Source organism: Phocoena phocoena, chromosome 7 (genome assembly GCF_963924675.1).
Source record: "Phocoena phocoena chromosome 7, mPhoPho1.1, whole genome shotgun sequence".
Classification (NCBI taxonomy): Eukaryota; Metazoa; Chordata; class Mammalia; order Artiodactyla; family Phocoenidae; genus Phocoena; species Phocoena phocoena.
The window spans coordinates 56,251,942-56,277,875 of record NC_089225.1 but is presented as its reverse complement, the minus strand read 5'-3'; the positions used below and the strand labels follow the sequence as shown (position 1 = coordinate 56,277,875).

Sequence of the window (25,934 nt, the reverse complement as noted above, 5' to 3'; positions counted from 1 at the left end):
TGCTCGCCTGGTCCCCTTCAGCAACTGGTGCCTGAGTTGAGAGACAAGACGCACTTCTCCATACTCTTTTCCAACGTTTAATTTTTTAAAGAGTTTTGTTTGTTTGTTTTTGGCTGCGTTGGGTCTTCCTTGCTGTGCATGGGCTTTCTCTAGTTGCGGTGAGCAGGGTCTTCTCTTGTTGTGGAGCACGGGCTCTAGGCGCACGGGCTTCAGTAGTTGTGGCTCACAGGCTCTAGAGCGCAGGCTCAGTAGTTGTGGCGCACGGGTTTAGTTGCTCCGCGGCATGTGGGATCTTCCCGGACCAGGGCTCGAACCCGTGTCCCTGCATTAGCAGGTTGATTCTCAACCACTGTGCCACCAGGGAAGTCCTTTTAAAGAGTTTTTAATAATTAAAACTTACAAAAGAAACCCAGGTTATATAAATTTGAGATGAGCATATAGTATACTATATGCTATTGCCATTGTATTTCAACAAATTATGATAATACATAGTATTCAAACAGTATTATCTGTTCTTCCATAGCTATTTTTTAAAATAGTGTTTTAACAGATGACTGCAAACCAGTTTTTTTTTTTTTTGACTGTGCTGCGAGGCTTGCAGGATCTTAGTTCCCCAACCAGGGATTGAACTTGGGCCCCTGGCAGTGAAAGCGCCGAGTCCTAACCACTGACCCTCCAGGTAATTCCTGACTGCAAACCAGTTTGGAAGAGAATTTTCTTGCAACATGAAATTAGAATGGATTAGTAGTAGAATTAATGTAGAGCTATATTTTGCACCCTTGGTGAGTAACATAAACATAGCTTTGTGAACATGGGAGAAGATATGTTTATCTACCGGATGGATGATATAAAAACTGAGAATAGGATTGTGAGAGGTGAGGTTAAAAAACAAAATCATGTATAACTTACTACATTTTTGTATATTTCCCCTCTTGGCCTTCCTAAGAAGACTTAAAAAAAAAAAATTGGTCCTGAATTGCTTAGGCTGAGGAGGTGTTCTGCTTATTCCAATGATGATTAGGTGCTAGGGGGAGGTAAGCTACTGTAGGGATCCAATTTATATTGTGGTCACGGTTTGTTTTGAACGAAGAGCAAAATTATATCTTCCAGTTTAAATACTAGTATTATTCATAACATGTGACTTCTGGTTATCATCTTGTCTCTAAAAATTGAATCTACTCTTAGTATGAATGTTTGGTACTGTTAGGATTTGAATAGTGAGAGTTGTGAGAGCTGCTGGTAACAAATCACTTTCTTATTGTTTCTTAGGGGGCAATCAGGGCTTTTTGAGAACTATCTTTTTGGTATTATTTTAACCTGGGGGAGTGTTGGAGGAAAACAGCTTTTACTTTTTAAAAAACTTTGGAATAGTTTTAAAGTAGTCTTTATAAATCTGAAATTAGAGAGGAAAACTAATCTCTGCAGCTAATGGAGGAAGGGATGAATCTTAGCAAAGAGTACTGTTTGCAGTAATATCTTATATTGATGTGTATCCTTCATAGATAATTTGAACTTCTTATCTGTGACACTGAAGATTTTATCTGTAAGATTCCTAACATAAGTCATCTCTGGGAGTGGGAAGTAATGGGAGATTTCCCCAGATTTTTAAAAATTATAGTAAAAAACACATAACATTAAATTTACCATTTTAAGTGTATAGTTCAGTAGTGTTAAATATATTCACACTGCTGTGCAACAGGCTGTAGAACTTTACATAATGAAAAACTGAAAATCTGTATCCATTCCCCTTCTTTCCTCCTCCTAGCCCTTGGCAACCACCATTCTACATTCTGTTTCTATGATTTTGTCTACTTTTGATACTTCATATTAGTAGACTCATACAGCATTTGTCCTTTTGTGATTGGCTTATTTCACTTAGTGTAATGTTCTCAAGGTTCATCCATGTTGTAGCACATGACAAGATTTCCTTTTTAAGGCTGCACAGTATTTCATTGTATGTATATACATTTTCTTTATCGTCCCCAGATTTTTTAAGTCACACTGGTTTGAACAAACTACAATTAAAACTACATATTCATATGTAAGGAGGCTAGACTACTATTCCTGGGAACTAGCCCTGGGAGGGAACTGATTTTTTTTGTGTGTGTGGTACGCGGGCCTCTCACCAATGCGGCCTCTCCCACCGCGGAGCACAGGCTCTGGACGCGCAGGCCCAGTGGCCATGGCTCACGGGCCCAGCCGCTCCACGGCATGTGGGATCTTCCCGGACAGGGGCACGAACCCATGTCTCCTGCATAAGCAGGCGGACTCTCAACCACTGCGCCACCAGGGAAGCCCCCTGTTTTTTTAATTGAACTATAGTTGATTCACAGTGTTGTGTTAATTTCTGCTGTACAGCAAAGTGATTGTTACACATATATATACATTCTTTTAAAAATTATTTTCCATTATGGTATATTACAGGATATTGAATACCGTTTCCTGTGCTATACAGCAGGACCTTGTTGTTTATCCATTCTGTATATAATACATCTGCTAACCCCAGACTCCCAATCCATCCCTCCCCCGTACCCCCTCCCTCTCGGCAATCACAAGTCTGTTGTCTAAGGACATGGATTCTTTGAATAAGATGTTGTTGGGCCCTTGACATCTGCCGTCCATTGTGGTCTACTCTACATTGTGCTCTACCTCAGAGGTCTCAGACTTTGCAAAGTTACACACAGGTAATGTTTCCCATCCCAGTTTTCCCCAAATTATTATAGTGACCACCGTAGGGTTGCCAGTATTTGGATGGAGGGGCGATGCTAGGTACGGACATTTTCAAAAGCGAGGGAACTGATTTTTGCAATGTTTATAATACGGTTTTGCATAATTCTTTGTCTTATGTCCTGGCTCCACCACTTTTTAGCTGTGTCACTTCAGGCAAATAACTTAACCTCTTTGTTTTCTCATCTAGAAAGTTGGGAGAAAAGTATGACTAAAACCTTAGGGTAGTTGGGAGTACGAAGTAAGTCAGTGTATGTTAAGTGCTTTAATAGTGTCCAACAAGTAGTAAATCTTATATGTTATCGTCATCATAGAGTAGAACACTGTTCCTTTTTTTTTCACACCTTTATTGGAGTATAAATGCTTTACAATGCTGTGTTAGTTGCTGCTGTACAACAGAGTGAATCAACTATATGTATACATATATCCCCATATTCCCTCCATCTTAAGCCTCCCTATCCCATCCCTCTAGGTTGTCACAAAGCATCAAGTTGATCTCCTTGTGCTTGAAGCATCTTCCCACTAGCCATCCATTCTACATTTGGTAGTGTATATATGTCAGTGCTACTCTCTCACTTCATCCCAGCTTCCTCCCCCCGCCACCGTGGCCTCAAGTCCGTTCCCTCAAGTCCGTTCTCTACATCTGCGTCTTTATTCCTGCCTTGCCACTAGGTTCACGAGTACAGCTTTTAAAAATTCCATATATATGCATTAGCATATGGTATTGAACACTTCCTTTAACAGTAACTTATTTAGTACTTCAGATTAAAGTGAAGTTAGTATTTCACTGTTCACAGTGTATTAATTGCAGGTCATAGTCTCTCATATATTTGTGGTATGTCTGTAAAATGAGGTCTTCTGTAAGGCATATTAGAAAATCAGTCATTTCCAGTTATGTTTATATCTACGTGTGTGTATCTTACAAAAGCTTGTATTGTTTAGATTTACTAGGAAGAATACTCTTATTAATGTATAATCTCCAGTTGGGTAGAAAAGGTTTGAAAATAATCTGGGAAACTGCTGTAAAAAAAAAAATAGAAGGGGGTTGGATTTGAAAAAGATTAGTAGAGATGAAATAAAAGATTAAATTTAAGTGGGGGAAGGGAGCAGTCATAGAAGAGTAATGATCCAAATCTAAGGAGATAGGGTTTATGGGAAAGAGATTGCTTCATGTTAAAGCAGAGATTTTATATATATATAAAGTTTATATTTGTTAAAGAAAATGTGGTTTTAAAACCTTCCCCTAAAGTGTTAACTTCTTTTTTTTATTTTTTATTTTTTTTGGCGGTACGCGGGCCTCTCACTGTTGTGGCCTCTCCCGTTGCGGAGCACAGGCTCCAGACGCGCAGGCTCAGCGGCCATGGCTCACGGGCCCAGCTGCTCCGTGGCATGTGGGATCTTCCCGGACCAGGGCACGAACCCGTGTCCCCTGCATGGGCAGGCAGACTCTCAACCACTGCGCCACCAGGGAAGCCCGTGTTAACTTCTTTTGATCAGATTAGTGACCTTATATTTTTAGGAATCCATGTCTATAGTTTAGAACTATCCCATTGAAAGAAAAACTAGAAAAAAAGACTTGGTAGCTCTGAAATGTCCATAGGAATCTAAATAGTTATGAACGTGAAAGTGTAATTAAATAATATACAAGATCTTGTAGGATTATCCTGTAATTCTGTTTAGGTGATTTTTATAGCAGGTGAAACTAATTAAAGAAAAAATGTAAGGAAAATAAACTTTCAGAATCAAATGAAGTAATTTCATCAGTACTTTAAAAATTGAAGGCAGAGAACATGAAAGCCTTTGATAAGAACAACAAAATCCTAATGATACGCTATTGATAAAGGATAATGTCTCATTTTATCAATAGTACTGTAATTCATATTTATCTAGTATTATTTAAATTAAATATGCATTTTTCAGACTTGATAAACCAGTAAATAATTTATCTTAAATATTCAATTAGCTCTATTGACAAATAAGTAGCAAATAGTCTCAGGAGGAAGCATTTAACATTTTCTTGTAATATTTTTAATAGAATCTAAACATACTCTTGAGTTATTAATGCTTAACTAATATTGATTATACAGATTGCCATTGGTGCCTTCACTAATTCCGTGTCATTTGTGTTTGTGTTACATATGATAAGCCTGCTCACTTACCCACTTTATGTTGCTTTAGCATGCTGCTGCATATTGCTGTTTATATGTACTTGGATATGCTTGGATTAAATGGAATTGTATTTTTTGGTTTTAACTGAATGTCCTTCAGAGTGGACAAGTGGCTTTAATATTCATGTAAAGAAACCATGGATTGAATAGAAAAGAAATGCAAGTATCATTGAAAATGGTAGAGTTTCCATCTGCTATTGATAACACTGAATCTTACCTAAATATTGTTGTGACATTATCTAATATTGAGCTATCGCAGTTAACAATACATTTGTTTATCTTATATAACTATTTGTGTTTTATAATGTTTAATAATCAGTTAGAATAGTATTACTTGTATATACTTAATAAACACATTTACGGGGTGCATGTTCACAACTTTACTAATAGTGTCGAGCAATCAGGAAGATTTGGAGACCACTGGCTTCATCCTCTTCCTAATCCACAAAAACAGCCAAACTCTTTGAAGTCATCAGTGCTATATAGTGGTGTCTGTGGGAAGTTGGATCCATCTACACCCTCACCACCACACTTCCGTACGCCAGTCTCTACTTTTTTGGTATTCCTCTACTTAAAGTGTATTAATGACATGTTAAAATAATACCTTTCTGTTATTTTGTGTTTGTCCATTGGCTATACAAGAAAATTAGTCTTATCTTTGTAACCATACTGTGTTGTGTGTGTGTGTGTATTTTTTCATCATTTAAAGTCTCTGTTTCTCTCTCTTTTCCTTTAGCTCTTACCGAGGTGTGCAGGAAATTGGAAAAAAATTTTTTTCGTTTATATATCCCTTTCACAAACTTGTTTTATTGGGGTAGGCCTTGAAAACAACTATAACTATGGCACAAAGATACTGTCAGTCATATACCAGGCCAGATGAAGTGGACATTTAAGCATTTTGAGGTAGAGAATAGATATAATCAAAAACCAGTGCTGTGAGTTTATAAAGTTCTTAAATGTATACTCAAATGTCCTTGAGAATTTGTTTCCATTGCTTACATTTTTTTCTTGCGTTTAAAACTTGTTATTCCTTAAGTACCAAAAGTCAAGTTTAAATAAGCATGTTCATTTTTATATTACTATATTATATATAATAATATATAAAATATTTTATATTACTAGTTCATTTTTATAAATGATATTACATATCATTTTTATATTACATTTATATCATATAGGTAGTGCTACTGAAAATAAAGGTGAGTTTACACTATTTCAGGTAGTGTTATGTGTTAAATCTACCCTTGTGGGCTAGTTTAGGACCTTCAGTGCTCTTTTTATAATGCTTACTTTCCCTGCAGAACTCTTGGAAAGACTTGTATATACTTGTTTCTAGTTCATTTCCTTGCATTTTCTTGAATGTACTCTGGGCAGGGTTGTATTCTCACTTCTCTATTGGAACAGCTCTTGTCAAGCTATTACCACCACATTGTTACATCCAAAAGTCATTTCCCAATCCTCATTTTACTTGACTGACAAGCATTTGACACCTTTGATTATTTTCTTTTCTTTTTTTTTTTTTTGCGGTACATGGGCCTCTCACTGTTGTGGCCTCTCCCATTGCGGAGCACGGGCTCCGGACGCGCAGGCTCAGCGGCCATGGCTCACGGGCCTAGCCGCTCCGCGGCATGTGGGATCCTCCCCGACCAGGGCACGAACCTGTGTCCCCTGCATCGGCAGGCGGACTCTCAACCACTGCGCTACCAGGGAAGCCCCTGATTATTTTCTTCTTGAAATGATTTCTTCACTTGGCTTTTGGATACCAGCTTCCTCCTGTCTCACTGGCTTTTTTTCTTTCTTTTTTTTTTTTTAATCTCTGCTTGTCAGCTTTGATGTGCCTAGGGTTTCTTCCTATAAATATATATATATACTCCATTCCAGGTGACTCTCAGTAACCAACTGTAAATGTTGATGATGCCCAAATTTATATCTGTGGGCCATACATCTGTTTGAACTCCAGATCTGTCAGCTGCCTAATCAACATGATCATTTGGGTATTTCATAGGTACTTCAAAACTTTCATATCCAAAAATGGACCCCTGAATGGCACCCCTCTCCCATAATTTTTTCTACCCCCACTCTACTTTGTTTCAGTTAATGGCAACTCCATCTTTTTAGTTGCTCAGGACTAAAACCTTGGAGTTATATTTAACTCCTTGTTCTCACACCTCACATAAAACCCTGTTAGCAAATGTCTTTGACTCTACCTACAAAGTATTTCCTGATTCTGACCATTCCTTACCACTTCCTCATTAACAACTAGTTTTACGCCACTATATCACCCCTCTACTCTCAGTGGCTTCACTCACTGAATAAAATGTAAACTTTTATTTTTTTTTTGCGGTTTGCGGGCCTCTCACTGCTGTGGCCTCTCCCGCTGCAGAGCACAGGCTCCGGACGCGCAGGCCCAGTGGCCATGGCTCACGGGCCCAGCCGCTCCGCAGCATGTGGGATCCTCCCAGACCGGGGCACAAACCCACGTCCCCGGCATCGGCAGGTGGACTCTCAACCACTGCGCCACCAGCGAAGCCCTAAAATGTAAACTTTTAGTGGCCTACAAGGTAGTACACAATGTATAACATCATGTATAATCTTATCCCACCTTTACATTTTTATCTCTGCTATCTTGTCACTTACTACTCTTCTTTCACATTCATTTCTTTCTAGCCACACAGGCCTCCTTGCATTTCTCTGAACACACCAAGCATACATCCACCTTGCTCTTCCTTCTACCTGGAATACTTTCCCCCACCTTCTTGCTCCTTTGCCTCCTTCAGGGTCAAATGTCACCGTATTAGCAAAGCCTTTTCTGGCCACTTATTTAAAACAGCAAGTACTTCTCTCCTTTCACTTTCTGTCTATCCTTACCTCACTTTATTCCCATAACAGTTCACCACCACACAAAATGCTGTGTACAGTTGACCCTTGAACATGGGTTTGAACTGCTCAAATCCATTTACATGCAGTTTTTTCAATAGTAAATACAACAGTATTACACGATCTGCAGTTGGTTGAATAGGCAGATTATATACGGAAGGAGAACTATAAGTTACACAATGGCACTCCTAACTCTGCATTGTTCAAGGGTCAGCCATATTTACTCGATTATTTGCTCTGTCTTTTCCCACTAAAAAGGAAACTTGATAAAGACATGAGCTTAACTGTTGTTAACTTTTATCCTTAGAACCTAGAACGGTGACTGGCATATTGTAATCACTCACATATTTGTAGAGAATAACATTATGTCCTAAACTTCAAATTGACTTAATTTTTGGAGCACAGTCATCTTTTTTTTTCTTTTGATTATGACTTTATTCTTTTACAATAAAATCCCTTAGACATTTTTTTTTCTTTTTCTCTTTTTTCCCTTTAATTCTTTGTCCCATAGCACAGTGTCTGATATCCAGTAGATTCTTAATAATTACTTACTGAATATAGAAGTGTATTGTTATGCGTTTAAGACACTGGAAATTCAAATGAGAAATAAAATGTGATTAATTTCTTGGTCTTGCTACTGCGTTATCTTAACGAGGGGTTTATTAATTTTGTATGGACTAGTGCTTAAGAGTGCAGGCTCCGAAATTCAAATGCCTGGGTTCAGATCCAGTGCAATACTTTGCTGGGAGCCCAGTCATCTTAAGGTTTTGTTTGTTTATTTATGTTTTTGTTTTTAATTCCAGTGGTGGGAGAAGGGGCTAGTTGGTTATACAGGAACTAGAGATGAAACCACAACAAACATTGATTGACTGTCTTTAACAAATTCCCTAAGTAATCTCCTATAGATTACTTTAAATTTTTTTATTTAGAATGATCTTTCAAAGTATAATATACACTCAGAAAAATGTACAAATCATAGGTGTGTAACGATGATTTTTTATAAAACAAACACATAGGAAAAATTACCACCTGGATCAAGAAATAAGATATTGCCAGCAGTTCCTCAATCTCCCTGTACCCAGTCATTACGCCTCGTAAAGGTAGGCAGTCACTGTATAGTAGTGTTTCCTGTTGCTTTGAGCTTTATTTAAATGGTATATCTGTCTCTCTATAGATATAGGTATTATATGTAAGAGAGAGTGTGTATGTGCCTTCTTTTGTTTAAAATTATGTCTGTGGTGTTCCTGTTGCATGTAAGTTGTTAATTTTCATTGTTTTAACATATTCCACTGTATGAATGAATATATTACGATTTTTCTATTCCAACACTAGTGGATATATGAGTTACTTCCAGTTTAGGATGCATTTCTGTACTTTTGGTGTCATGTGTATATGCCTTTCCGTTGGAGTGAAATTGCTTCCGTTATAGGGTATACAAAGGTTCATCTTTAAAAGATACAGTCAAAAGATTTCCAAAGTTGTTATACTGATTTACACACCCACCAGCAGTGTGGGAGAGTTTCAGTTGCTCTATTACTTTGCTAACAGGTGGCCTGTTAAAAAGTTTTAGCCATCTTGGTGGATGTGTAGGATACTTCACTATGATTTTAATTTTAATTTTCCTGATATCTAATAATATTGAGTACCTTTTCATACTTCTGTGGGCCATTTTGATGGGTATCACTTCCCCTTCTCCTGAGCTTTATAAACAGTAGATTTCTGAGAATAACTAGATACCATGCAGGACACTAATGCAGCATGGTAAAAAATATTTTGCTATTATCTACACTAAGATATAGAGGAAGATACAAACTTGACTGCCTAGTACTGAAGACCTGTTTTTTTGGGTTTTTTTGCGGTACGCGGGCCTCTCCCTGCTGTGGCCACTCCCGTTGCGGAGCACAGGCTCTGGACGTGCAGGCTCAGCAGCCATGGCTCATGGGCCCAGCCGCTCTGCGGCATGTGGGATCTTCCCAGAACGGGCACGAACCCGTGTCCCCTGCATCAGCAGCGGACTCTCAACCACTGCGCCACCAGGGAAGCCCTGAAGACCTGTTTTTAAAGGTGTCTGTATTAAGTTGATAATGCAGGTTGCCAAAGAGGAATTATTTAAGATTTACTAGATGGGTGAAATTTATGATTAAGATTCTAAAATACCCCAGATGTGTATGAGCAAGAAAAATGATTAAAAATTGGGTATAACACTTCTTGGGCAAATAATTTATTGTCTTTAATGAGCACTTTGTGGTCCTGTCCATATGAACTGACTCTTTTTTTGTTTTTAGTAAGTGATGCTAGAAAATTAAGTATCCATTTGAGATAAAATTAAATTTTTAAAATCTTCTCTATATGTATTATTTGCAGATAGAAGGAGCATAGAGAAGTAGAGGACAGAGTTTTCCAGGTAGATTATTACCTAGATTGGAAGTTCCTCCTTAAGGAAGGGTTTGTTCATTTAGTCAGATTGTATTTTCTGAGCACTTTTGAGTGAAGCATTTATTATCTAAAGGGATGTATGAGCCAGTAAGTAGAACTAATTCTACCATAAGCACGTATAAGGGAGATGACATTTGAACTAATATTGAAGGATAAGTAGATGTTAGTTACATGAAAAAGGAAAAGAGCTAGAAAACAGTCCAGGCAAGAGAGGCATATACTTATGGGTGTGACATTAAGAAAGGACATGGGTTCTGACAGTAATGAGAATTTCAGTATTTTAATACTGAAGTTGGAAGAGCAGTTGTGGCCAGATTGAGAAGGTTCTTGAGTACCAAGTTAACAAGTTAGTACTTAATACTGTAGAAAATAGAGAATTAGTGCAGGTAATGAATCAGGAAAGTGATACCATTAGATTTTGTATTTAGGAAGAAGATTCTGGAAGCTCTGTAGAAGTTGGATTGGCAGAAGCGAGACATGAGAGGCTGGGAATGGACTGACAGGACTCACCTGAAATTGATGGTTTGAGCCATTAGGTGGCTTGCAATTATCAATAAAGGGGGAAGCAGGAGAAGGTTTGGTGAGTGGACAAGATGTGTTCAGTTTGGACATGTTATGTTCTGTGTGCCTGTGTTTTATTGGAATTCAGTAGGAAAGAGAACTAAGTTATAAGTATCCATGGCCATGACACACTCTTTAAAGATATTTTGTAGGTTCCAGTAAGAGAATTAGCAATAGGAGTAGGAATGACCTGTAATATCGTTATCCCCTCAGTCAGGTTGTATTTCATTCTTGCCCTCTCTCATCAGTTACTTTATTTGTTCTCTACGATTTCTTTAAATCTTCTCTCTCTCTAGACTCCTTTATCTGCTCTTAATATTATTCTGTCGTCCTTTTTCCTTGTTGTCTTGTCACAAATAATGTAAGATGAGTAGCTTTAAAAACATCTGACAAAATTCCTCGTTTTATGGACTTAAAATTTATCTAACTCTGGATATGTGCTATCCATATGCTGTCTTTTATTTAACTTGTAAAAAAGCTAATACTATGTGGTATTTGTGCGCATATTTAAATGTCTTGTCATAATGATGCAGGTGGACACCTGATTATAAAGGAACAGAGGTCAGTACTCATTTATGTTGTGTGTTTGGATGAATTTTATACGTATCTAATTCTTCATCCTTTCACTGAGGAAATAGAAACCATTTCCCCTTAATTTCTAGGCATCAAATTCTCTCTGCCTCTGGGGTCTAGCACAGTTCATGGCACATAGTAGCTAATCACTTATTGAATGAATGAATGTGCCTGTATCTTTTCTTCCCTCATGTAATAGAGGAGGTGGCTGTGCTCCAGCAGTTAAGCCTGTAAGTGCTATGGCTCATCATCTCCTCCTGACTTCTTAGGGACTTTATTCTTGTGTTTTCAGTCTCTCCCTCTATAGTGGATCTTTCTCATGAACATTTACACATGTTCAAGTCTTCCCTGTCTTCAAACAAAGAACAAAACACTTCTTCCCCCAGACTGTTTTTTGGTCCCCTTTAGCCTGTAGTGTCATGTTTCTGTCTCCCTCTCAAGCCAGACATAGCTATACTTGTTATTAAACACTTTTTCACTTCTGGCCAATTTTCTTAGTTTCCTTCTTGAATTTTCTGCAGTATTTGATGTTGACCACTTTTCCTTTCTTTAATGTAGCACATTTTTCTGGGTACGCCTTTCCTTCACAGGTTCATCCTCTTCTGCCTGTTCCTTAAATGTCTGCGTTCCTCATAGGCTACTTTCTCTTCTCATTCTACTCATAGTCCTTGAATGATCTAACCTACTACTTTGGATGCACTCCATCTGTGTAGATCCAGCTTTTTTACTGTTTTGTCTCACAAGCTGTTCAGACTCTGTGACCAGCAACCTTGAATTAACTGTCCTTCTTTACCTCCACCTGAACCTTCTCCAGTGTTTCCTATTGCAGTGAATGGCACCACCATCTACCCTGTTGCCCAGGCCAGAGTGCCCTCTCTTTCCATTTCCCCCCTTGATTCTTAGTTGTAGTTTTTCTGATAAAATAAATTAATTTTAAACTGTTAGAGGCATTTTTCTTGGTTGCACATTCTAGTTTTCATTAGTATAAATTCAGGAGCTATTAGGGCACATTTGATTTCTTTAGGCTATTTTTGGCTCCAATTATTAGTGACTGGTATAAATCTAAAATAAATGTCCATTAAGATTTTTAGTTTACATAAATCAAAATTAAAATGTGTAGGAATTTATGTTTTATCAAAGATGATTATATTCAGTGTTTGTTCTAAATCATGTATTGTGGGGGTTTTTGTTTTCATTTTTATTTTTTTGGGGGAATAGTTGCTTTACAATGTTGTGTTAGTTTCTGCTGTACAATGAAGTGAATCAGCTATATGTATATATATATCCCCTCCCTCTTGGACCTCCCTCACCCCGCCCCCAATCACGCCCATCTAGGTCACCACAGAGCACCGAGCTGAGCTCCCTGCGCTATACAGCGGTTCCCATTAGCTGTCTGTTTTACACATGGTAATGTGTATGTATATGTCAGTCCCGATCTCCCAGTTCATCCCACCCTCCCTTACCGCTCACCCACCATGTCCACACGTTTGTTCTCTATGTCTGCATCTCTATTCCTGACCTGCAAATAGGTTCATCTGTACCGTTTTTCTAGATTGCACATATATGTGTTAATATACAGTATTTGTTTTTCTCTTTCTGACTTAACTTCATTCTGTATGACAGACTAGGTCCCTCCACACCTCTACAAATGATCCAGTTTTGTTCCTTTTTATGGCTGAGTAATATTCCATTGTATATATGTGCTGCATCTTCTTTATCCATTCGTCTGTCGATGGGCATTTAGGTTGCTTCCATGTCCTGACTATTGTAAATAGTGCTGCAGTGAACATTGGGGTGCCTGTGTCTTTTTGAATTATGGTTTTCTCTGGGTATATGCCCAGTAGTGGGATTGCTAGGTCATATGGTAGTTCTATTTTTAGTTTTTTAAGGAACCTCCATACTGTTCTCCATAGTGCTGTATCAGTTTACATTCCCACCAAACAGTGCAAGAGAGTTCCCTTTTCTCCACACCCTGTCCAGTATTTATTGTTTGTAGAGTTTTTGATGATGGCCATTCTGACCAGTTTTGATCTGCATTTCTCTAATAATTAGTGATGTTGAGCATCTTTTCTTGTGCCTCTTGGCCACCTGTATGTCTTTGGAGAAATGTCTATTTAGGTTTTCTGCCCTTTTTTTTTGCGTTACGCGGACCTCGCACTGCTGTGGCCTCTCCCTCTGCGGAGCACAGGCTCCAGACGCGCAGGCCCAGTGGCCATGGCTCACGGGCCCAGCCGCCCCGCGGCATGCGGGATCCCCCCGGAGCGGGGCACGAACCTGCGTCCCCTGCATCGGCAGGCGGACTCTCAACCACTCTGCCACCAGGGAAGCCCTCTGCCCATTTTTTGATTGGGTTGTTTGTTTTTTTGATATTGAGTGCATGAGCTGTTTGTATATTATGGAGACTAATCCCTTGTCGGTTGCTTCATTTGCAAAACATTTTCTCCCATTCTGAGGGGTGTCTTTTCGTCTCGTTTATGGTTTTCTTTGCTGTGCAAAAGCTTTTAAGTTTTGTTAGGTCCCATTTGTTTATTTCTGTTTTTATTTTCAGTACTCTAGGAGGTGAGCCAAAGAAGATCTTGCTGTGATTTATGTTAAAGATTGTTTTTCCTGTGTTTTCCTCTAAGAGTTTTATAGTGTCTGGTCTTATATTTAGGTCTTTAATCCATTTTGAGTTTATTTTTGTTTATGGTGTTAGGGAGTGTTCTAATTTCATTCTTTTACAAGTAGCTGTCCAGTTTTCCCAGTGCCACTTATTGAAGAGACTGTCTTTTCTCCATTGTATATTCTTGCCTTCTTTGTCATAGATGAGTTGACCATAGGTGTGTGGGTTTATCTCTGGGCTTTCTATCTTGTTCCATTGATGTATATTTCTGTTTTTGTGCCAGTACCATACTGTCTTGATTACTGTACCTTTGTAGTATAGTCTGAAGTCAGGGAGCCTGATTCCTCCAGCTCCGTTTTTCTTTCTCAAGATTGTTTTGGCTCCTCGGGGTCTTTTGTGTTGCCATACAAATTGTAAAAATATGGAATGCTTCATGAATTTGTGTGTCATCCTTACACAGGGGGCATGCTAATTTTTTCTCTATCTTTCCAATTTTAGTATATGTGCTGCCAAAGCTAGCACTCATGTATTGTTTTCTTTTTTTTTCTTTTAATTAGTTTTCTGAGTTGAAAAAACTTCTTAGTTTCACATAGGAAATGATGTTATATCATTATCGATACAAAGAAAGATGTTTGGCTATGCTGACAGAACAATGTCATATCCTGCCATATCCACTCTCCTCACCACTGCATGCTCATTTTGTTTCCCAGTCCGCTTTATAATAAAGCTCATTGAAAATAGAAACTCTCTCATACTTATGCACCTCCTTCCACAATGATATTGTGGTTGTGGCCATTATAGATTTTTAGTAAGGATTGACTTTAAAACTTAAGTTTATGAGTAATAATTTCATTGTACCTACAGATAGGCATAATTTCATTCCCATAGGACCTACATTTTGCATTCCCATAGTATCTACAAATATGCGTAATTGATACAGGCTGTAAAAAAGAGGTTTAACAGGCATTAGAATTTGTTCTATTCTGAGTTGACCATTGATTTAGTGACTATTTGAACAATTATAACTGAAGTTTCAGATGACTGACAGTTTATGACTCAGCTTGCTCAAAAGAAATTGGCTTTCTTAATGAATTTTTAAAAGCAAGCTCTCATGGTGGCTTTATTCTCTTTTTGGCTTAATCTCTGATATTTAGAATAAAATAGATTGTTTTAAAAGAATAATCCACAACAAGGAGCAATGATTATGCTCCACAAACAGATGATTTTTTACTTTTACATAGTATTTATTCATTCTACCTTAGAGAGGCTCAGATCTCATGCTATCTTTTTGGGCCAGTGGGCTGCTTCTCATCTGTATTTGTTTTCTTCTTTAGATATTAGGATCAAGGAAGAAGAACCTGATCCTGAAGAGTGGCAGCTCAGTGGTGATTCTACATTGAATACCAATGACCTAACACATTTAAGAGTACAGGTGGTAGATGAAGAAGGGGACCAACAACATCAAGAAGGAAAAAGACTTCGAAGGGTAGCTTGCACCTGTCCCAACTGTAAAGAAGGTGGTGGGAGGTATGCACACACGAAACATACTTTTCTTTTTAGACTGTTAATATCATCACCCTAATTTTTGAAATGCTGCATGCCATGTCACTTAACTAAGGGAAATTATTCATTACATGATCATCTTGTGTGTTTGTCTGTATGAGTGTGGCAGAAAAAGTTAGAGAACAAAATATATGAAATCAAATTTTCAGTTCTAAATGCCTGTTTTAAAAAAACTAAAATTACTTAGTTTACTTAAAAAAAAAAAAAGTATAGTAAGATGCCATTTAACAGGCCCATATTGGATATTAGTCTGTTTGCAAACCAGCAGTGGATTTGCCTAAATACTGATTAAAAAGCTGATTCTTCTGTACAGTAGAAACTAACACGACATTGTAAAGCAACTATACTCCAATAAAAATAAATCTTTAAAAAAAGTTGATTCTTAGCTTGAGAATAGCAGTTATATAATATAAAATAAGTTCAGAAATTGTTAATAAAACATAAGTATTTTCCATTTTCAGTAGAAATGAATAATAAGCCTTAATGATGGAATTTTTTAAAAAGTGGAACTGTAATATTTCCATTCAGTGTTTTCAGAAATAAACATTAAGAAATAATAACATGACAGGAATAAACTCAAAACAGATCAGTAATTATATTAAATGTGGATGGATTAAGCTTCATAATTGAGAGATTGACTCTCAGATCATATTTAAAAGACATAAAGCCCAGCCTTATATTGATTATAAGGAACATCTCAAATTGGTGCAGGAATGTTGAAAATAAAGGAATGGAAAAGACTTATTAGGCAAATGTTAACAAAAAGGAAACTTGGACATGGTAAGATTAAGGTGAAAATATCAAATGGATAGATAGGGATATATTTCTTTTTTTTTTTTTTTTTTTTTTTTTGCGTTACGCAGGCCTCTCACTGTTGTGGCCTCTCCTGTTGCGGAGCACAGGCTCCGGACGCGCAGGCTCAGCAGCCATGGCTCACGGGCCCAGCCGCTCCGCAGCATGTGGGATCTTCCCAGACTGGGGCACGAACCCATGTCCCCTGCATCGGCAGGTGGACTCTCAACCACTGCGCCACCAGGGAAGCCCAGGGATATATTTCTTAATAATATGAAGTTTTCACCAAGAAGATTTAATAGCCATGGTACCTTTTCCCCACAGCTTTGAAATACATAGAGCAAAAACTGATAGAACTCTAAAGACCATATCCTCTAACCATAACTATAACCATATCCTCTAGTCATAGTGAAAGACCTTAATATAACTCTCTCAGAAATGAACTATTTAAATAGACCAGAAAAAAAAAAAACCCTGTTAATGCAGTTAATGAACTTGACCTAGTAGAGCCTCTCTGCCTTTTGAGTTGATTTGTACATTGGCCAGCCCATTCACAATGATAGTAATGACTAGTAACTGTTAATACTGAGAGCTTACTGTGTTCTAGATGGTCTTGTAAGTGAGGCATGGAGAAGCTGAATGATTCTTTACAGCATACACAGCTGGGATTTGGACCCAGTTTCTTATCAAGGCCTTAACCACTGCACTGTACTGCCTCCCAGGTGAATTTGCTTCTTCTCCATCTGATCCTTAGGCATTTGTATTTCCTACTGATAATTTATTCACTTGTTTGAAGTTTTACTTATTCTTTGAAATGTTTTGGTCAATTTAAATAAGTTAGTGTGGAATTCTGGTTAGACAACTTTTCTGAAATTTACTCTCATTTTTACGGGAACTTTCAAGATAAATTTTCATGAAAGTCAAATCTAACTGAGGGTCAAGGCCTTGCCTGTGTTTTGCTTATTCTTTTCTTTAAATTGAAAATCTTTTAAAATTATTTTTATTAAATTAACACATGCTCATAAAAATTCAGAAAAATAGAGGAGTTTTAAAAGAATACCAAACTTCTACCCTACTTCAAGATGACTATTGTAACATTTTTGTATATATCCTTCCAGACTTTACTCTCACTGTTTTATGTGTCTGTTTTTCTTTTGAAAATTTTTGTGATCATATTTCCAAGTGTACATAGAGTTTGTATCAGTTTTTTATGACTGTATAGTATTCTATGGTATGGATGTGTAAGAATTTAACAACTTTTGGGAGTTTATTGTTGAAATTCTAATTCTTACACATATATCTTTGCACATCTGATTATTTCATCATTATAAGTTGGCAGTGGTGGAATTGTTTTATCAAAGGGAATTGTCTGCTAGAAAGGTTGTATCAATTTATACTCCCATCAGTGGTGTATGAGAGTATGTTTTCCCACACCCTTGCCAACAATGGATTTTATAATTTTTAAAAACCTTTTAAAGTGTGAGAGATGAAAAGTAATTCCTCACTATTGTTTTATTCAGTATATTTTTGTTACTTTATTTGAACATTTTTTGTTGTGTTATTTTACCATGTCAAAATTCCTTTCGTGAATTATTTCTTTGTCTTTTGTGACTGTTAATTTGTCTGTCATATGTGCACATATTTTTTTTCCAATTTTACATTGTCTTTCAACTTTGTCAGTGGTTTGCAAAATGCATTTATTTACACAAGTAAAGTTCTCACTTAAAGCTTGCAAACCTTTTTTTAAGTACAAAATTTTTAGTTGAGATGCATTATTATCATGCTATTAAAAGTCTTCCTTAAACTGAGGATTATAAAAATACTCATATTTTTCCAGAACTTTTGTGAGTTCATTTTTTAATAACTTATTCTAACAATTAAAATTGAAGTTCTTAAGAAAAACAACTGTTGTTTCTTAGAGCTCATTTGAACAAAATTCAACTAATATACTCATGATAGGCACAATTGTATCATTGACAGTTGCTGCATCTCATTAATAGAAGCATAACATATAGTAAATCCTGTTCTGCAAAGGTGAGGTAGGTGGCACTTTATACATTTTAGAATATTAGCCTTTCCGCAACAGTATTCTTTTAAAAAAATAATAGTACGTATAAAGTGGCATCTTTAGAGAACTAAATTTTATTTTTTTACCTTTTTGAGCAAGGTGTAAAATATAATTAAATATTTAAAAACTGTATTCATTTGGGCATTTAGCCAATATTTATTAAGCAGAACCAGACTTCAGAAACTTTATACTCTAGTGGAAGAGACAATTTTATAAAGTAAAATAAATTCTAAAGGCGTTATTGTTATATAGGTTTTGTGTGGTTTAGACAACCTCAATCCAGTTTTTAAAAATTTAAGTTAATTTGTAAAATCTGTTTTCTTCCCTGTTAGCCTTTCAGTTTGTGTTCCGTTTCTCCTGTCCCAAGCAAAAGACTCGATTTACTTAACTTTTCTTAATCCCTCTACTCAGAATTTAGCTTTATTTATTGTGTCACTCTGTCTTTGCATTATTAAAATTTTGGGAGCAAGTTTAAGCAGTCAAGAAAATGAACTTAAAATTGTTAGTTTTGTAAGATCATGTAATAGGTATTAGTGGTGTAACTATATAAATCAAGGGGAAAATTTACGGTAATCTTTTACTACTTGAAGTTTGTTGATAAGTTCACTTCAGTTCTCTTCCTTCACATCACATGCCATAAATCCATATCTGGCATATCTAGATCTTGAGTAAAAAAAAATTTTTTAAATAAAAACTTGGACCTCGGTATTGGACTTTTTCCCTTATATTGTATATTTTCGTGTGCCCCGTCTCCATTTTTTTTCTTAGTTGCCTGTCCCATTTTCAGACGAGTATGTCTTGTTACCTTATAATTCAGTTGATGAAAACATCTTTCCCTGGATTTTTGGTTCTTTGGGAACTCATATTTGTTGCTGTAATTTGTTACAGTCTTGTGCTTTGTTCGTGCTCTCAAAGCTAAATTTTGCTAAGTTAGTAAAATAGCACTTTTGAATTTATAAAAGCACATTGATTCACCTGAGTGGTAGGATTAGAAGAGAGGCAAGAAGTTATGAGTGTAGAGTGAACTGAATTGGGTTCTCTGTGAAATTGCTATGGTGAACACAATATGTAAAATCGGTTTGTACACCAATAGCCACAGACATTGCTCTTTTTCTTAGGGCCATTTAAGAATAAAACAAATTTTAAAAGCTAAATTAAATGGAAATATTATTGGCTTTGGTTAAGACTTTGGCATTGCAGGTGAGCCAGCAAAACCTGTTTCACTCAACTCAGCTCTTTGAAGAGAGTTGTAGAAATTGGGGGTGGACTGGAGCAGAAACTAGAATTGTGTTAGATTATGACATCCTTGCCCTTGAGACAACAGCATGACTCCTCCTTGTCTTTACTTATGCTATTCCTCTGCCTGGAATGCCTTCCCTCCTTTCTATCTAAATCCTACCCACCTCCTCCACGAAGCCTTCTCTAACTACTGGAGCCCACATTGATGTCTCCCTGTTCAGAACACCTATGGCATCTAACAGCCAGCACTGCACCGTTTAGCACTGTTTGTCCTATGGCAATTTCACATGCTACTGAGTGTGAGTACATTAAAATATAAATGTGGGGAAATATGCATTTTTCCAGTAAAATTTGAAAAACGATAGGTATATTATATACAGGAGGATTTGCAGGCTTATGGAAGGTTTACAGGCTATACCTAGACTGTGAGATTGTGGGAGGAGGGGAAGTTGGGGGGGGTCTTAAATGTACCTTTTTGTAATCTCAGAGAAACTGCAAAGTTTATATAATATGATTTTGACAGTTGAGTCTAAAATGTCATTTTTTTTATAAACTCATTTGTTTTTATTCAGTAACTAGCCTTTTTCTTTTTTTTTTGAGGTTGAGTAATAACATTTTCTATAGTGTTTAATATGATTTGAATATCAGTTCTGGAATCAAAAACGGTTTCTTCTTGCTTAGGCTAAGATACCTGTGTTCACCCATCTAATAAGCACATATCTTCTAAACCCTGTTCTTGGTATCAAATACTGAAATGGAACATGTCAAATTTTGCAATGTGGAGAAACTGCATTTTATTATTTCTCTGATTTATAATTTTGGGTATCTTTGCATGGTTAATAGGGAATTTTAACTGTAAAGATAATTTTAATTTATTTCATGTAGTTCTAGGGGTCTAAGACAATAGCTTTGTCTAGATTTTTTTCTCTGATTTTCTCCAAGTCAGTGTATATTCAGGGTGTGGCCATACAAATATGTGAATAAATAATGCTTATATCATCTTAATTTAAAGTCTTCTTAAGGTGCCTTAATTGTACCTATGATTAGTTATGCATTTATTGTTGGTTTATTTACTTTTTAAATTAGCTGACATCATGACTTTGAATAGGCCATTTAGTTTCTGGTACAACTAATTTAATCGGATTGGGCTTATGCATAGAATTTGGGAATGGTTCTGACCGAATAATAAATAACTTTACGATACCCTTTATGTATGAAATGTTCTTTTAAATTATATATTTCTTGAGCATATTTACATTTGGAGAACACTCACATTAGTTGTGGAGTAAAATGAATATGTAAAACTTATTAATTTTTCTTTAAATTGATTTTAAATGGTCTTGGTTTCTGATTGACCTCACAGTGATAATGTCTTCTATTTGAAATTCAACATGGGGAGTATGATATGAGTGATAATGTCCATTTGAATATTTTCATATAAGTATATATTATTCTGTGTGTGTTTTTTAGAGGTACCAATCTTGGGAAAAAGAAGCAACACATTTGTCATATACCAGGATGTGGTAAAGTCTATGGGAAGACCTCACATCTGAGAGCTCATCTGCGTTGGCATTCTGGGGAGCGCCCTTTTATTTGTAACTGGATGTTCTGTGGTAAAAGATTTACTCGAAGTGATGAATTACAGAGGCACAGAAGAACACATACAGGTTACTAATATTTACTTTTAACAGATAAAAATTAACTGTAAGGCTACATACTACCTTGAAATTTTTTTTTAAGCATACCTTACTGAACTGAATCTTTTAAAATATGACCAATTACATCATATTTCTATCTTCAGTAACACCAATTTAAAAACACTAATTCCAAACAAGTCAGTATGGCTTATTTTATAAAATAATGTTTTATTTTATGCAGACTTTGGTTAGCTTTTGTTTTCATATTATTCAGTGTCTTAAGCCACATTTATCTCATCATTGTTAATTATGTTAAAGTTTTAAATTAGTTGTGTGCTTTTACTCTTGATCATTATCTTCTTCTTCCTCCTTAACACTGTAATAAATAATAATTCCTTTTCCTCTGATAAATTCAGGCATTTCACCCTTTCTCGTTTTAATATATGTGAGGTAAGCAAAAGATATTTCACTGAGGAATAACCAAGGCATTGCTGATGTGAAGACTCTTTCATTTAATTGTTTTAACACATAGTGTTGTGTGGTTGTTACATGAAATGGACCTAGGAATGACCCAAATTGAATTCTAACTTATAACATATACAGATATTTTTCTTCTACTGCCATGTAATGATCAAGGTGTTCATCAGTCTATGCTCAATACTGAAGAATTGAAAAATATGTAATGCATTTACAAAGTTTAGAGAGCTTAGAAGAAAGAACTATGGTGAAACGGTGGACGATACGGATTTTGAAGTCTCTTAGATCTAAATATATAAAATAACCCATGAAGTATGTAGTATTATGTTACATATGCTACTCGTTTTAATTTCTGTCTCATCAGGTAGGTAGACAGATGAGCTTAACCTGTTTGAAACTGCAACGGACAATATAAGAAAGTAGATAAAGTGTGCTTGGAGGCAGAGATCATTATTGTTGGGATAGTAAGGCATTTTTGAGCATGGCCCTATAATAGAATTTTCTTCAGTGGAATTTGATCAGCAGGATATAAAAAGAAATAATGTAAAAGGGAAAAAAGGTCTCTGATCCAATAAGTGTAGGAAACACTGTGTTAAAGAGGGTTACTGTACAAGTACTTTCAAGGAATGCCTCTTAGGACCTTTAATAGAATGTTAATGAGCACTGTACATCTCCCAAGTCGTGGGAGGTAGTGGCAACCTCTCATTGTGCCATTTTGCCATGGAGTATGTTTCAGGACTAATGTTCCAAGAGAAGCTTTGGGAAATACCTTCCCAGAAGAATAGAATAGTATATGAATAGAAGAAGTGAGAGATCATTTGTCAAGAGTGAAGATGAGATTTTATTTAACACATTTCTGTTACGTAGGATTGAACCACGTTACAGAAGTTAGGTAATGGAGTTAGGTAATGGAGAGTCTGAACTGTTTAGTTATCTGCAGGTTACTCTTGCATTCCCATACCACTTAGTACAGTGGTGAAGTTTTGTACTGTAATAAAATTTGGTATTTAAGGAAGATTTGTCTGGCATTGATTTGTTGGATTGGAAAGGGAGAGACTAGTGTGCCATTGTAACATAGTTCAGGCATGAGTTCTGATGAGGACCTACTGAGAGGAGAGGTGCTGGAACAAGAGATACTAAGAAAGACATTTTGAAGAAAATAAATTAAGAAAATACTGGATTTGTTTATTGATTGAGTTCTCCTTAGATTCCTTGTAGGTTGGCCTTTTGCCTTATCTTCTACTAATTGTCTTACATAGTAGGTCTTCAACAGTAATAGAAGTTCTGTCTGTCTTTTGTATTTAAAAAAAGTATTTATGCTGGGAAATAAATTTAGGCATCATAGAGTCTTATTGACTTTTAACATCATGATTTATTAGGCTTGCTCTTGATTATTCCAGCTGAAATCAGGTCATCTGGCCATCTCCATTATTCTTGGGACTACTCAGTCTTTATTAGACTTCAAGCTTGTGTCTTGGCTTTAATCTAGAAGTACTCTGTAGTTACTTAAATTCGCATTTAAGAGTTGAAGGTTGAGTATCAGGGATCTGACATGTTAATAATACCTTAAATATAGCTTAAAACAGTGTATTTTTCTTTAGAGAAGTATGCTACAGATAGTCGTTTTTTAGCTGGTATTTTGTAACAGATGTTTCAAAACTATTAGCATAGTTGAGGTATCAAATTCTTACCTGAATATCAGTGTATAATAAGTTTGAAGATTGCTTTTCATCCAGAAATAAAGGTGACAGATTTATTCTGAGGAAAAGTATTCTATGAGAGAAATTTTGCAGGGACAGCTCATGAAACTAATATAGTTCTAATTGAACTCTGCTCCCTGTCCCTAACTGTCAGTGTTGGCTTATTTTCTTTCTCAGGGAATGATGAGTCTATTAATGTTAAATTTAAAAGACTAAGTAACTTAATTTCTTCAACAGGTGAGAAGAAATTTGTTTGTCCAGAATGTTCAAAACGCTTTATGAGAAGTGATCACCTTGCCAAACATATTAAAACACATCAGAATAAAAAAGGTATTCACTCTAGCAGTACAGTGCTGGCATCTGTGGAAGCTGCACGAGATGATACTTTGATTACTGCAGGAGGAACAACACTTATCCTTGCAAATATTCAACAAGGTTCTGTTTCAGGGATAGGAACTGTTAATACTTCCACCACCAGCAATCAAGATATCCTTACCAACACTGAAATACCTTTACAGCTTGTCACAGTTTCTGGAAATGAGACAATGGAGTAAATATTACACAAATACTTATTCATCGTGGTTATTTTTATACAGTAGTGAGAAGAACATTGTTCCTAAGTTCTTAGATATCTTTTTATTGATGTGCAAAAATTTTTGGATTGACAGTAACTTGGTTATACATGACACTGAAATGCCTTACTTTGTATGATACTCCATAGTATATTAAAAATGGTAAAATTGCATGGGTTTTGTAGGTACTTTTGGAATCTAGAAGAAATGAAATTTTACCAAGTTATATAAAGAGAAAATTGAATTTAACAATGCGAATGGTAGTCTTAACCAAATGCATCAATCCTGTGTGGTTTAGTGTAAAAATGAGAACATGTTGGTATTTATCTATTGTAAGATAAAAAAAAAGTTGGTGGGTGAAAGAAATCATGTTATGATAAAAAAATTTTTTGTAATTTTCTTGATGACTGGAATTTTTATTATGCATAACTGACAAATCAAGTTTCCAAGCAAATGTTACATAGTGTAGGCTTTACTTAGCTTATCAATTTGTCATTTTGAAGCTAATTATTTTAATTAGGTTAACTATGTACAATATTTTAAGCATTACTCTTGTAAGATTTTGAAAACTACATTTTAACATGGAACTCTAGGGATAGTCACCTTTTAAATCCTGTTGAAAAGCCATGTTTAAGATTTAATTTGCCAAAATAATGTCTTGTTAATATTCTTTCAATAACGAAGTTGGGCAATATAACCAATGTTTAAAAAAGTTTAAAATGTATAGGTTGAGGCATTTGGGTGGTAAGAAAATGTTATAGTGAATTATCCCTTTTCTTGAGTATTGGAGGACCAAAAAAATAAGGTGTTATTGCGTCTTAGCAGTGATTTTTTTTTTTTTTTTTTTTTTAATCCAATCTTGTTTCCAAAAACCACATGTCTGCCAGGGCCTTAAAAGCCATCATGTAAATTACCAGTAAAGTATAACATATGCAAACATAACAAAATCACTTCCATAGTGACGATACTCCAACCATATGGATATTAGTCATAGAGAACTAGAGGTTTTATGATATTTTTTTAAGTCTTTTTTGTTTGTTTGTTTTGTTTTTGGTCTAGGTAGTCAGTCTGCACTTAAATATCAACCATTTTCCTTTTTTGCTTTTTCCCTTAAAATTTATATGTATCCAGTACATTTAATTGAGAAATGTATGTTTTTTATTATGCTGTATTTTCTTTTTATTTTTTAATTATTGTTTATATTTTCAATTATTAAAAAATGTACAAAATAAAGTTTCATTGCTGGTCTTGTAAGAGCTATACAATTTTCCAAAATGTATACCTATAACTGCAGCAGTTCACTTATTTCAAAAATTTGGGATTCTGTTCATTTGTTATTCTTAAGACCACCTCAAATTTAAAGGCTACCTTATTGTACGTTTAAAGTGTATTATAACAGTGTGGTAGTTAATAAAACACTATTTTTTTTTTCTTTTGAGTTTGTTGTATTCCTATGCATTTAAAATAATGGCAGTGGTACGGGGTAAAAAGATCAGTGTGGTTTATTTTTCTTAGCATTTTATTTGCAGATTCTTGATTTCAGATGCTGAGATTATTGTAAACAGGTATATTTACTTAAAAAGGGAAGAGTAGAGGCTCTAGCAGATTACTGTTTTTTTTTTGCCTAAAAATGAACTTATTAAATAGAACTTTTGAAAAAAATCTTTTAGCCCACATTGATTCATTAGAATTTTATCAATCCATTTTGCAAACCTTATTTTTCCTTTGTTTGTTTCCACCGTTAAAGCAATGCAGGATATTGATTTATCAAAAACTTGAGTTTACATGAAGATTCTTGAAAATGATAGCATAAGACAAGCTTTGGTAACCATGGCAAGAGTTATTTGAAAGGGTTATGTTTTTGAATTTATATATGTCTAATCATAAAGGCAGGGTAAGAGGGAAGGAAAAATTAACAGGATATTAATACGACTATTTTAGA

At 35.8% G+C, this 25,934-nt stretch overlaps 1 protein-coding gene and 1 non-coding gene across 2 annotated transcripts in view; one reads left to right on the top strand and one right to left on the bottom strand.

Moving 5' to 3' along the window:
* The window catches only part of SP3 (Sp3 transcription factor), a 62,933-nt gene extending 38,603 nt beyond the window's left edge, over positions 1-24,330 (top strand). Inside the window, exons 4-6 of the mRNA XM_065880536.1 lie at positions 15,279-15,471; positions 21,077-21,273; positions 23,658-24,330. Coding sequence (XP_065736608.1) covers positions 15,279-15,471; positions 21,077-21,273; positions 23,658-23,974 — 707 coding nt within the window. The 3' untranslated portion in view covers positions 23,975-24,330. The remainder of the gene's footprint in view (positions 1-15,278; positions 15,472-21,076; positions 21,274-23,657) is intronic.
* On the bottom strand, positions 14,360-14,466 carry LOC136126209 (U6 spliceosomal RNA). The gene has a single exon (XR_010656097.1). It is a non-coding gene; the product is annotated as a U6 spliceosomal RNA (small nuclear RNA).
* Positions 24,331-25,934: the final 1,604 nt, after the last annotated feature.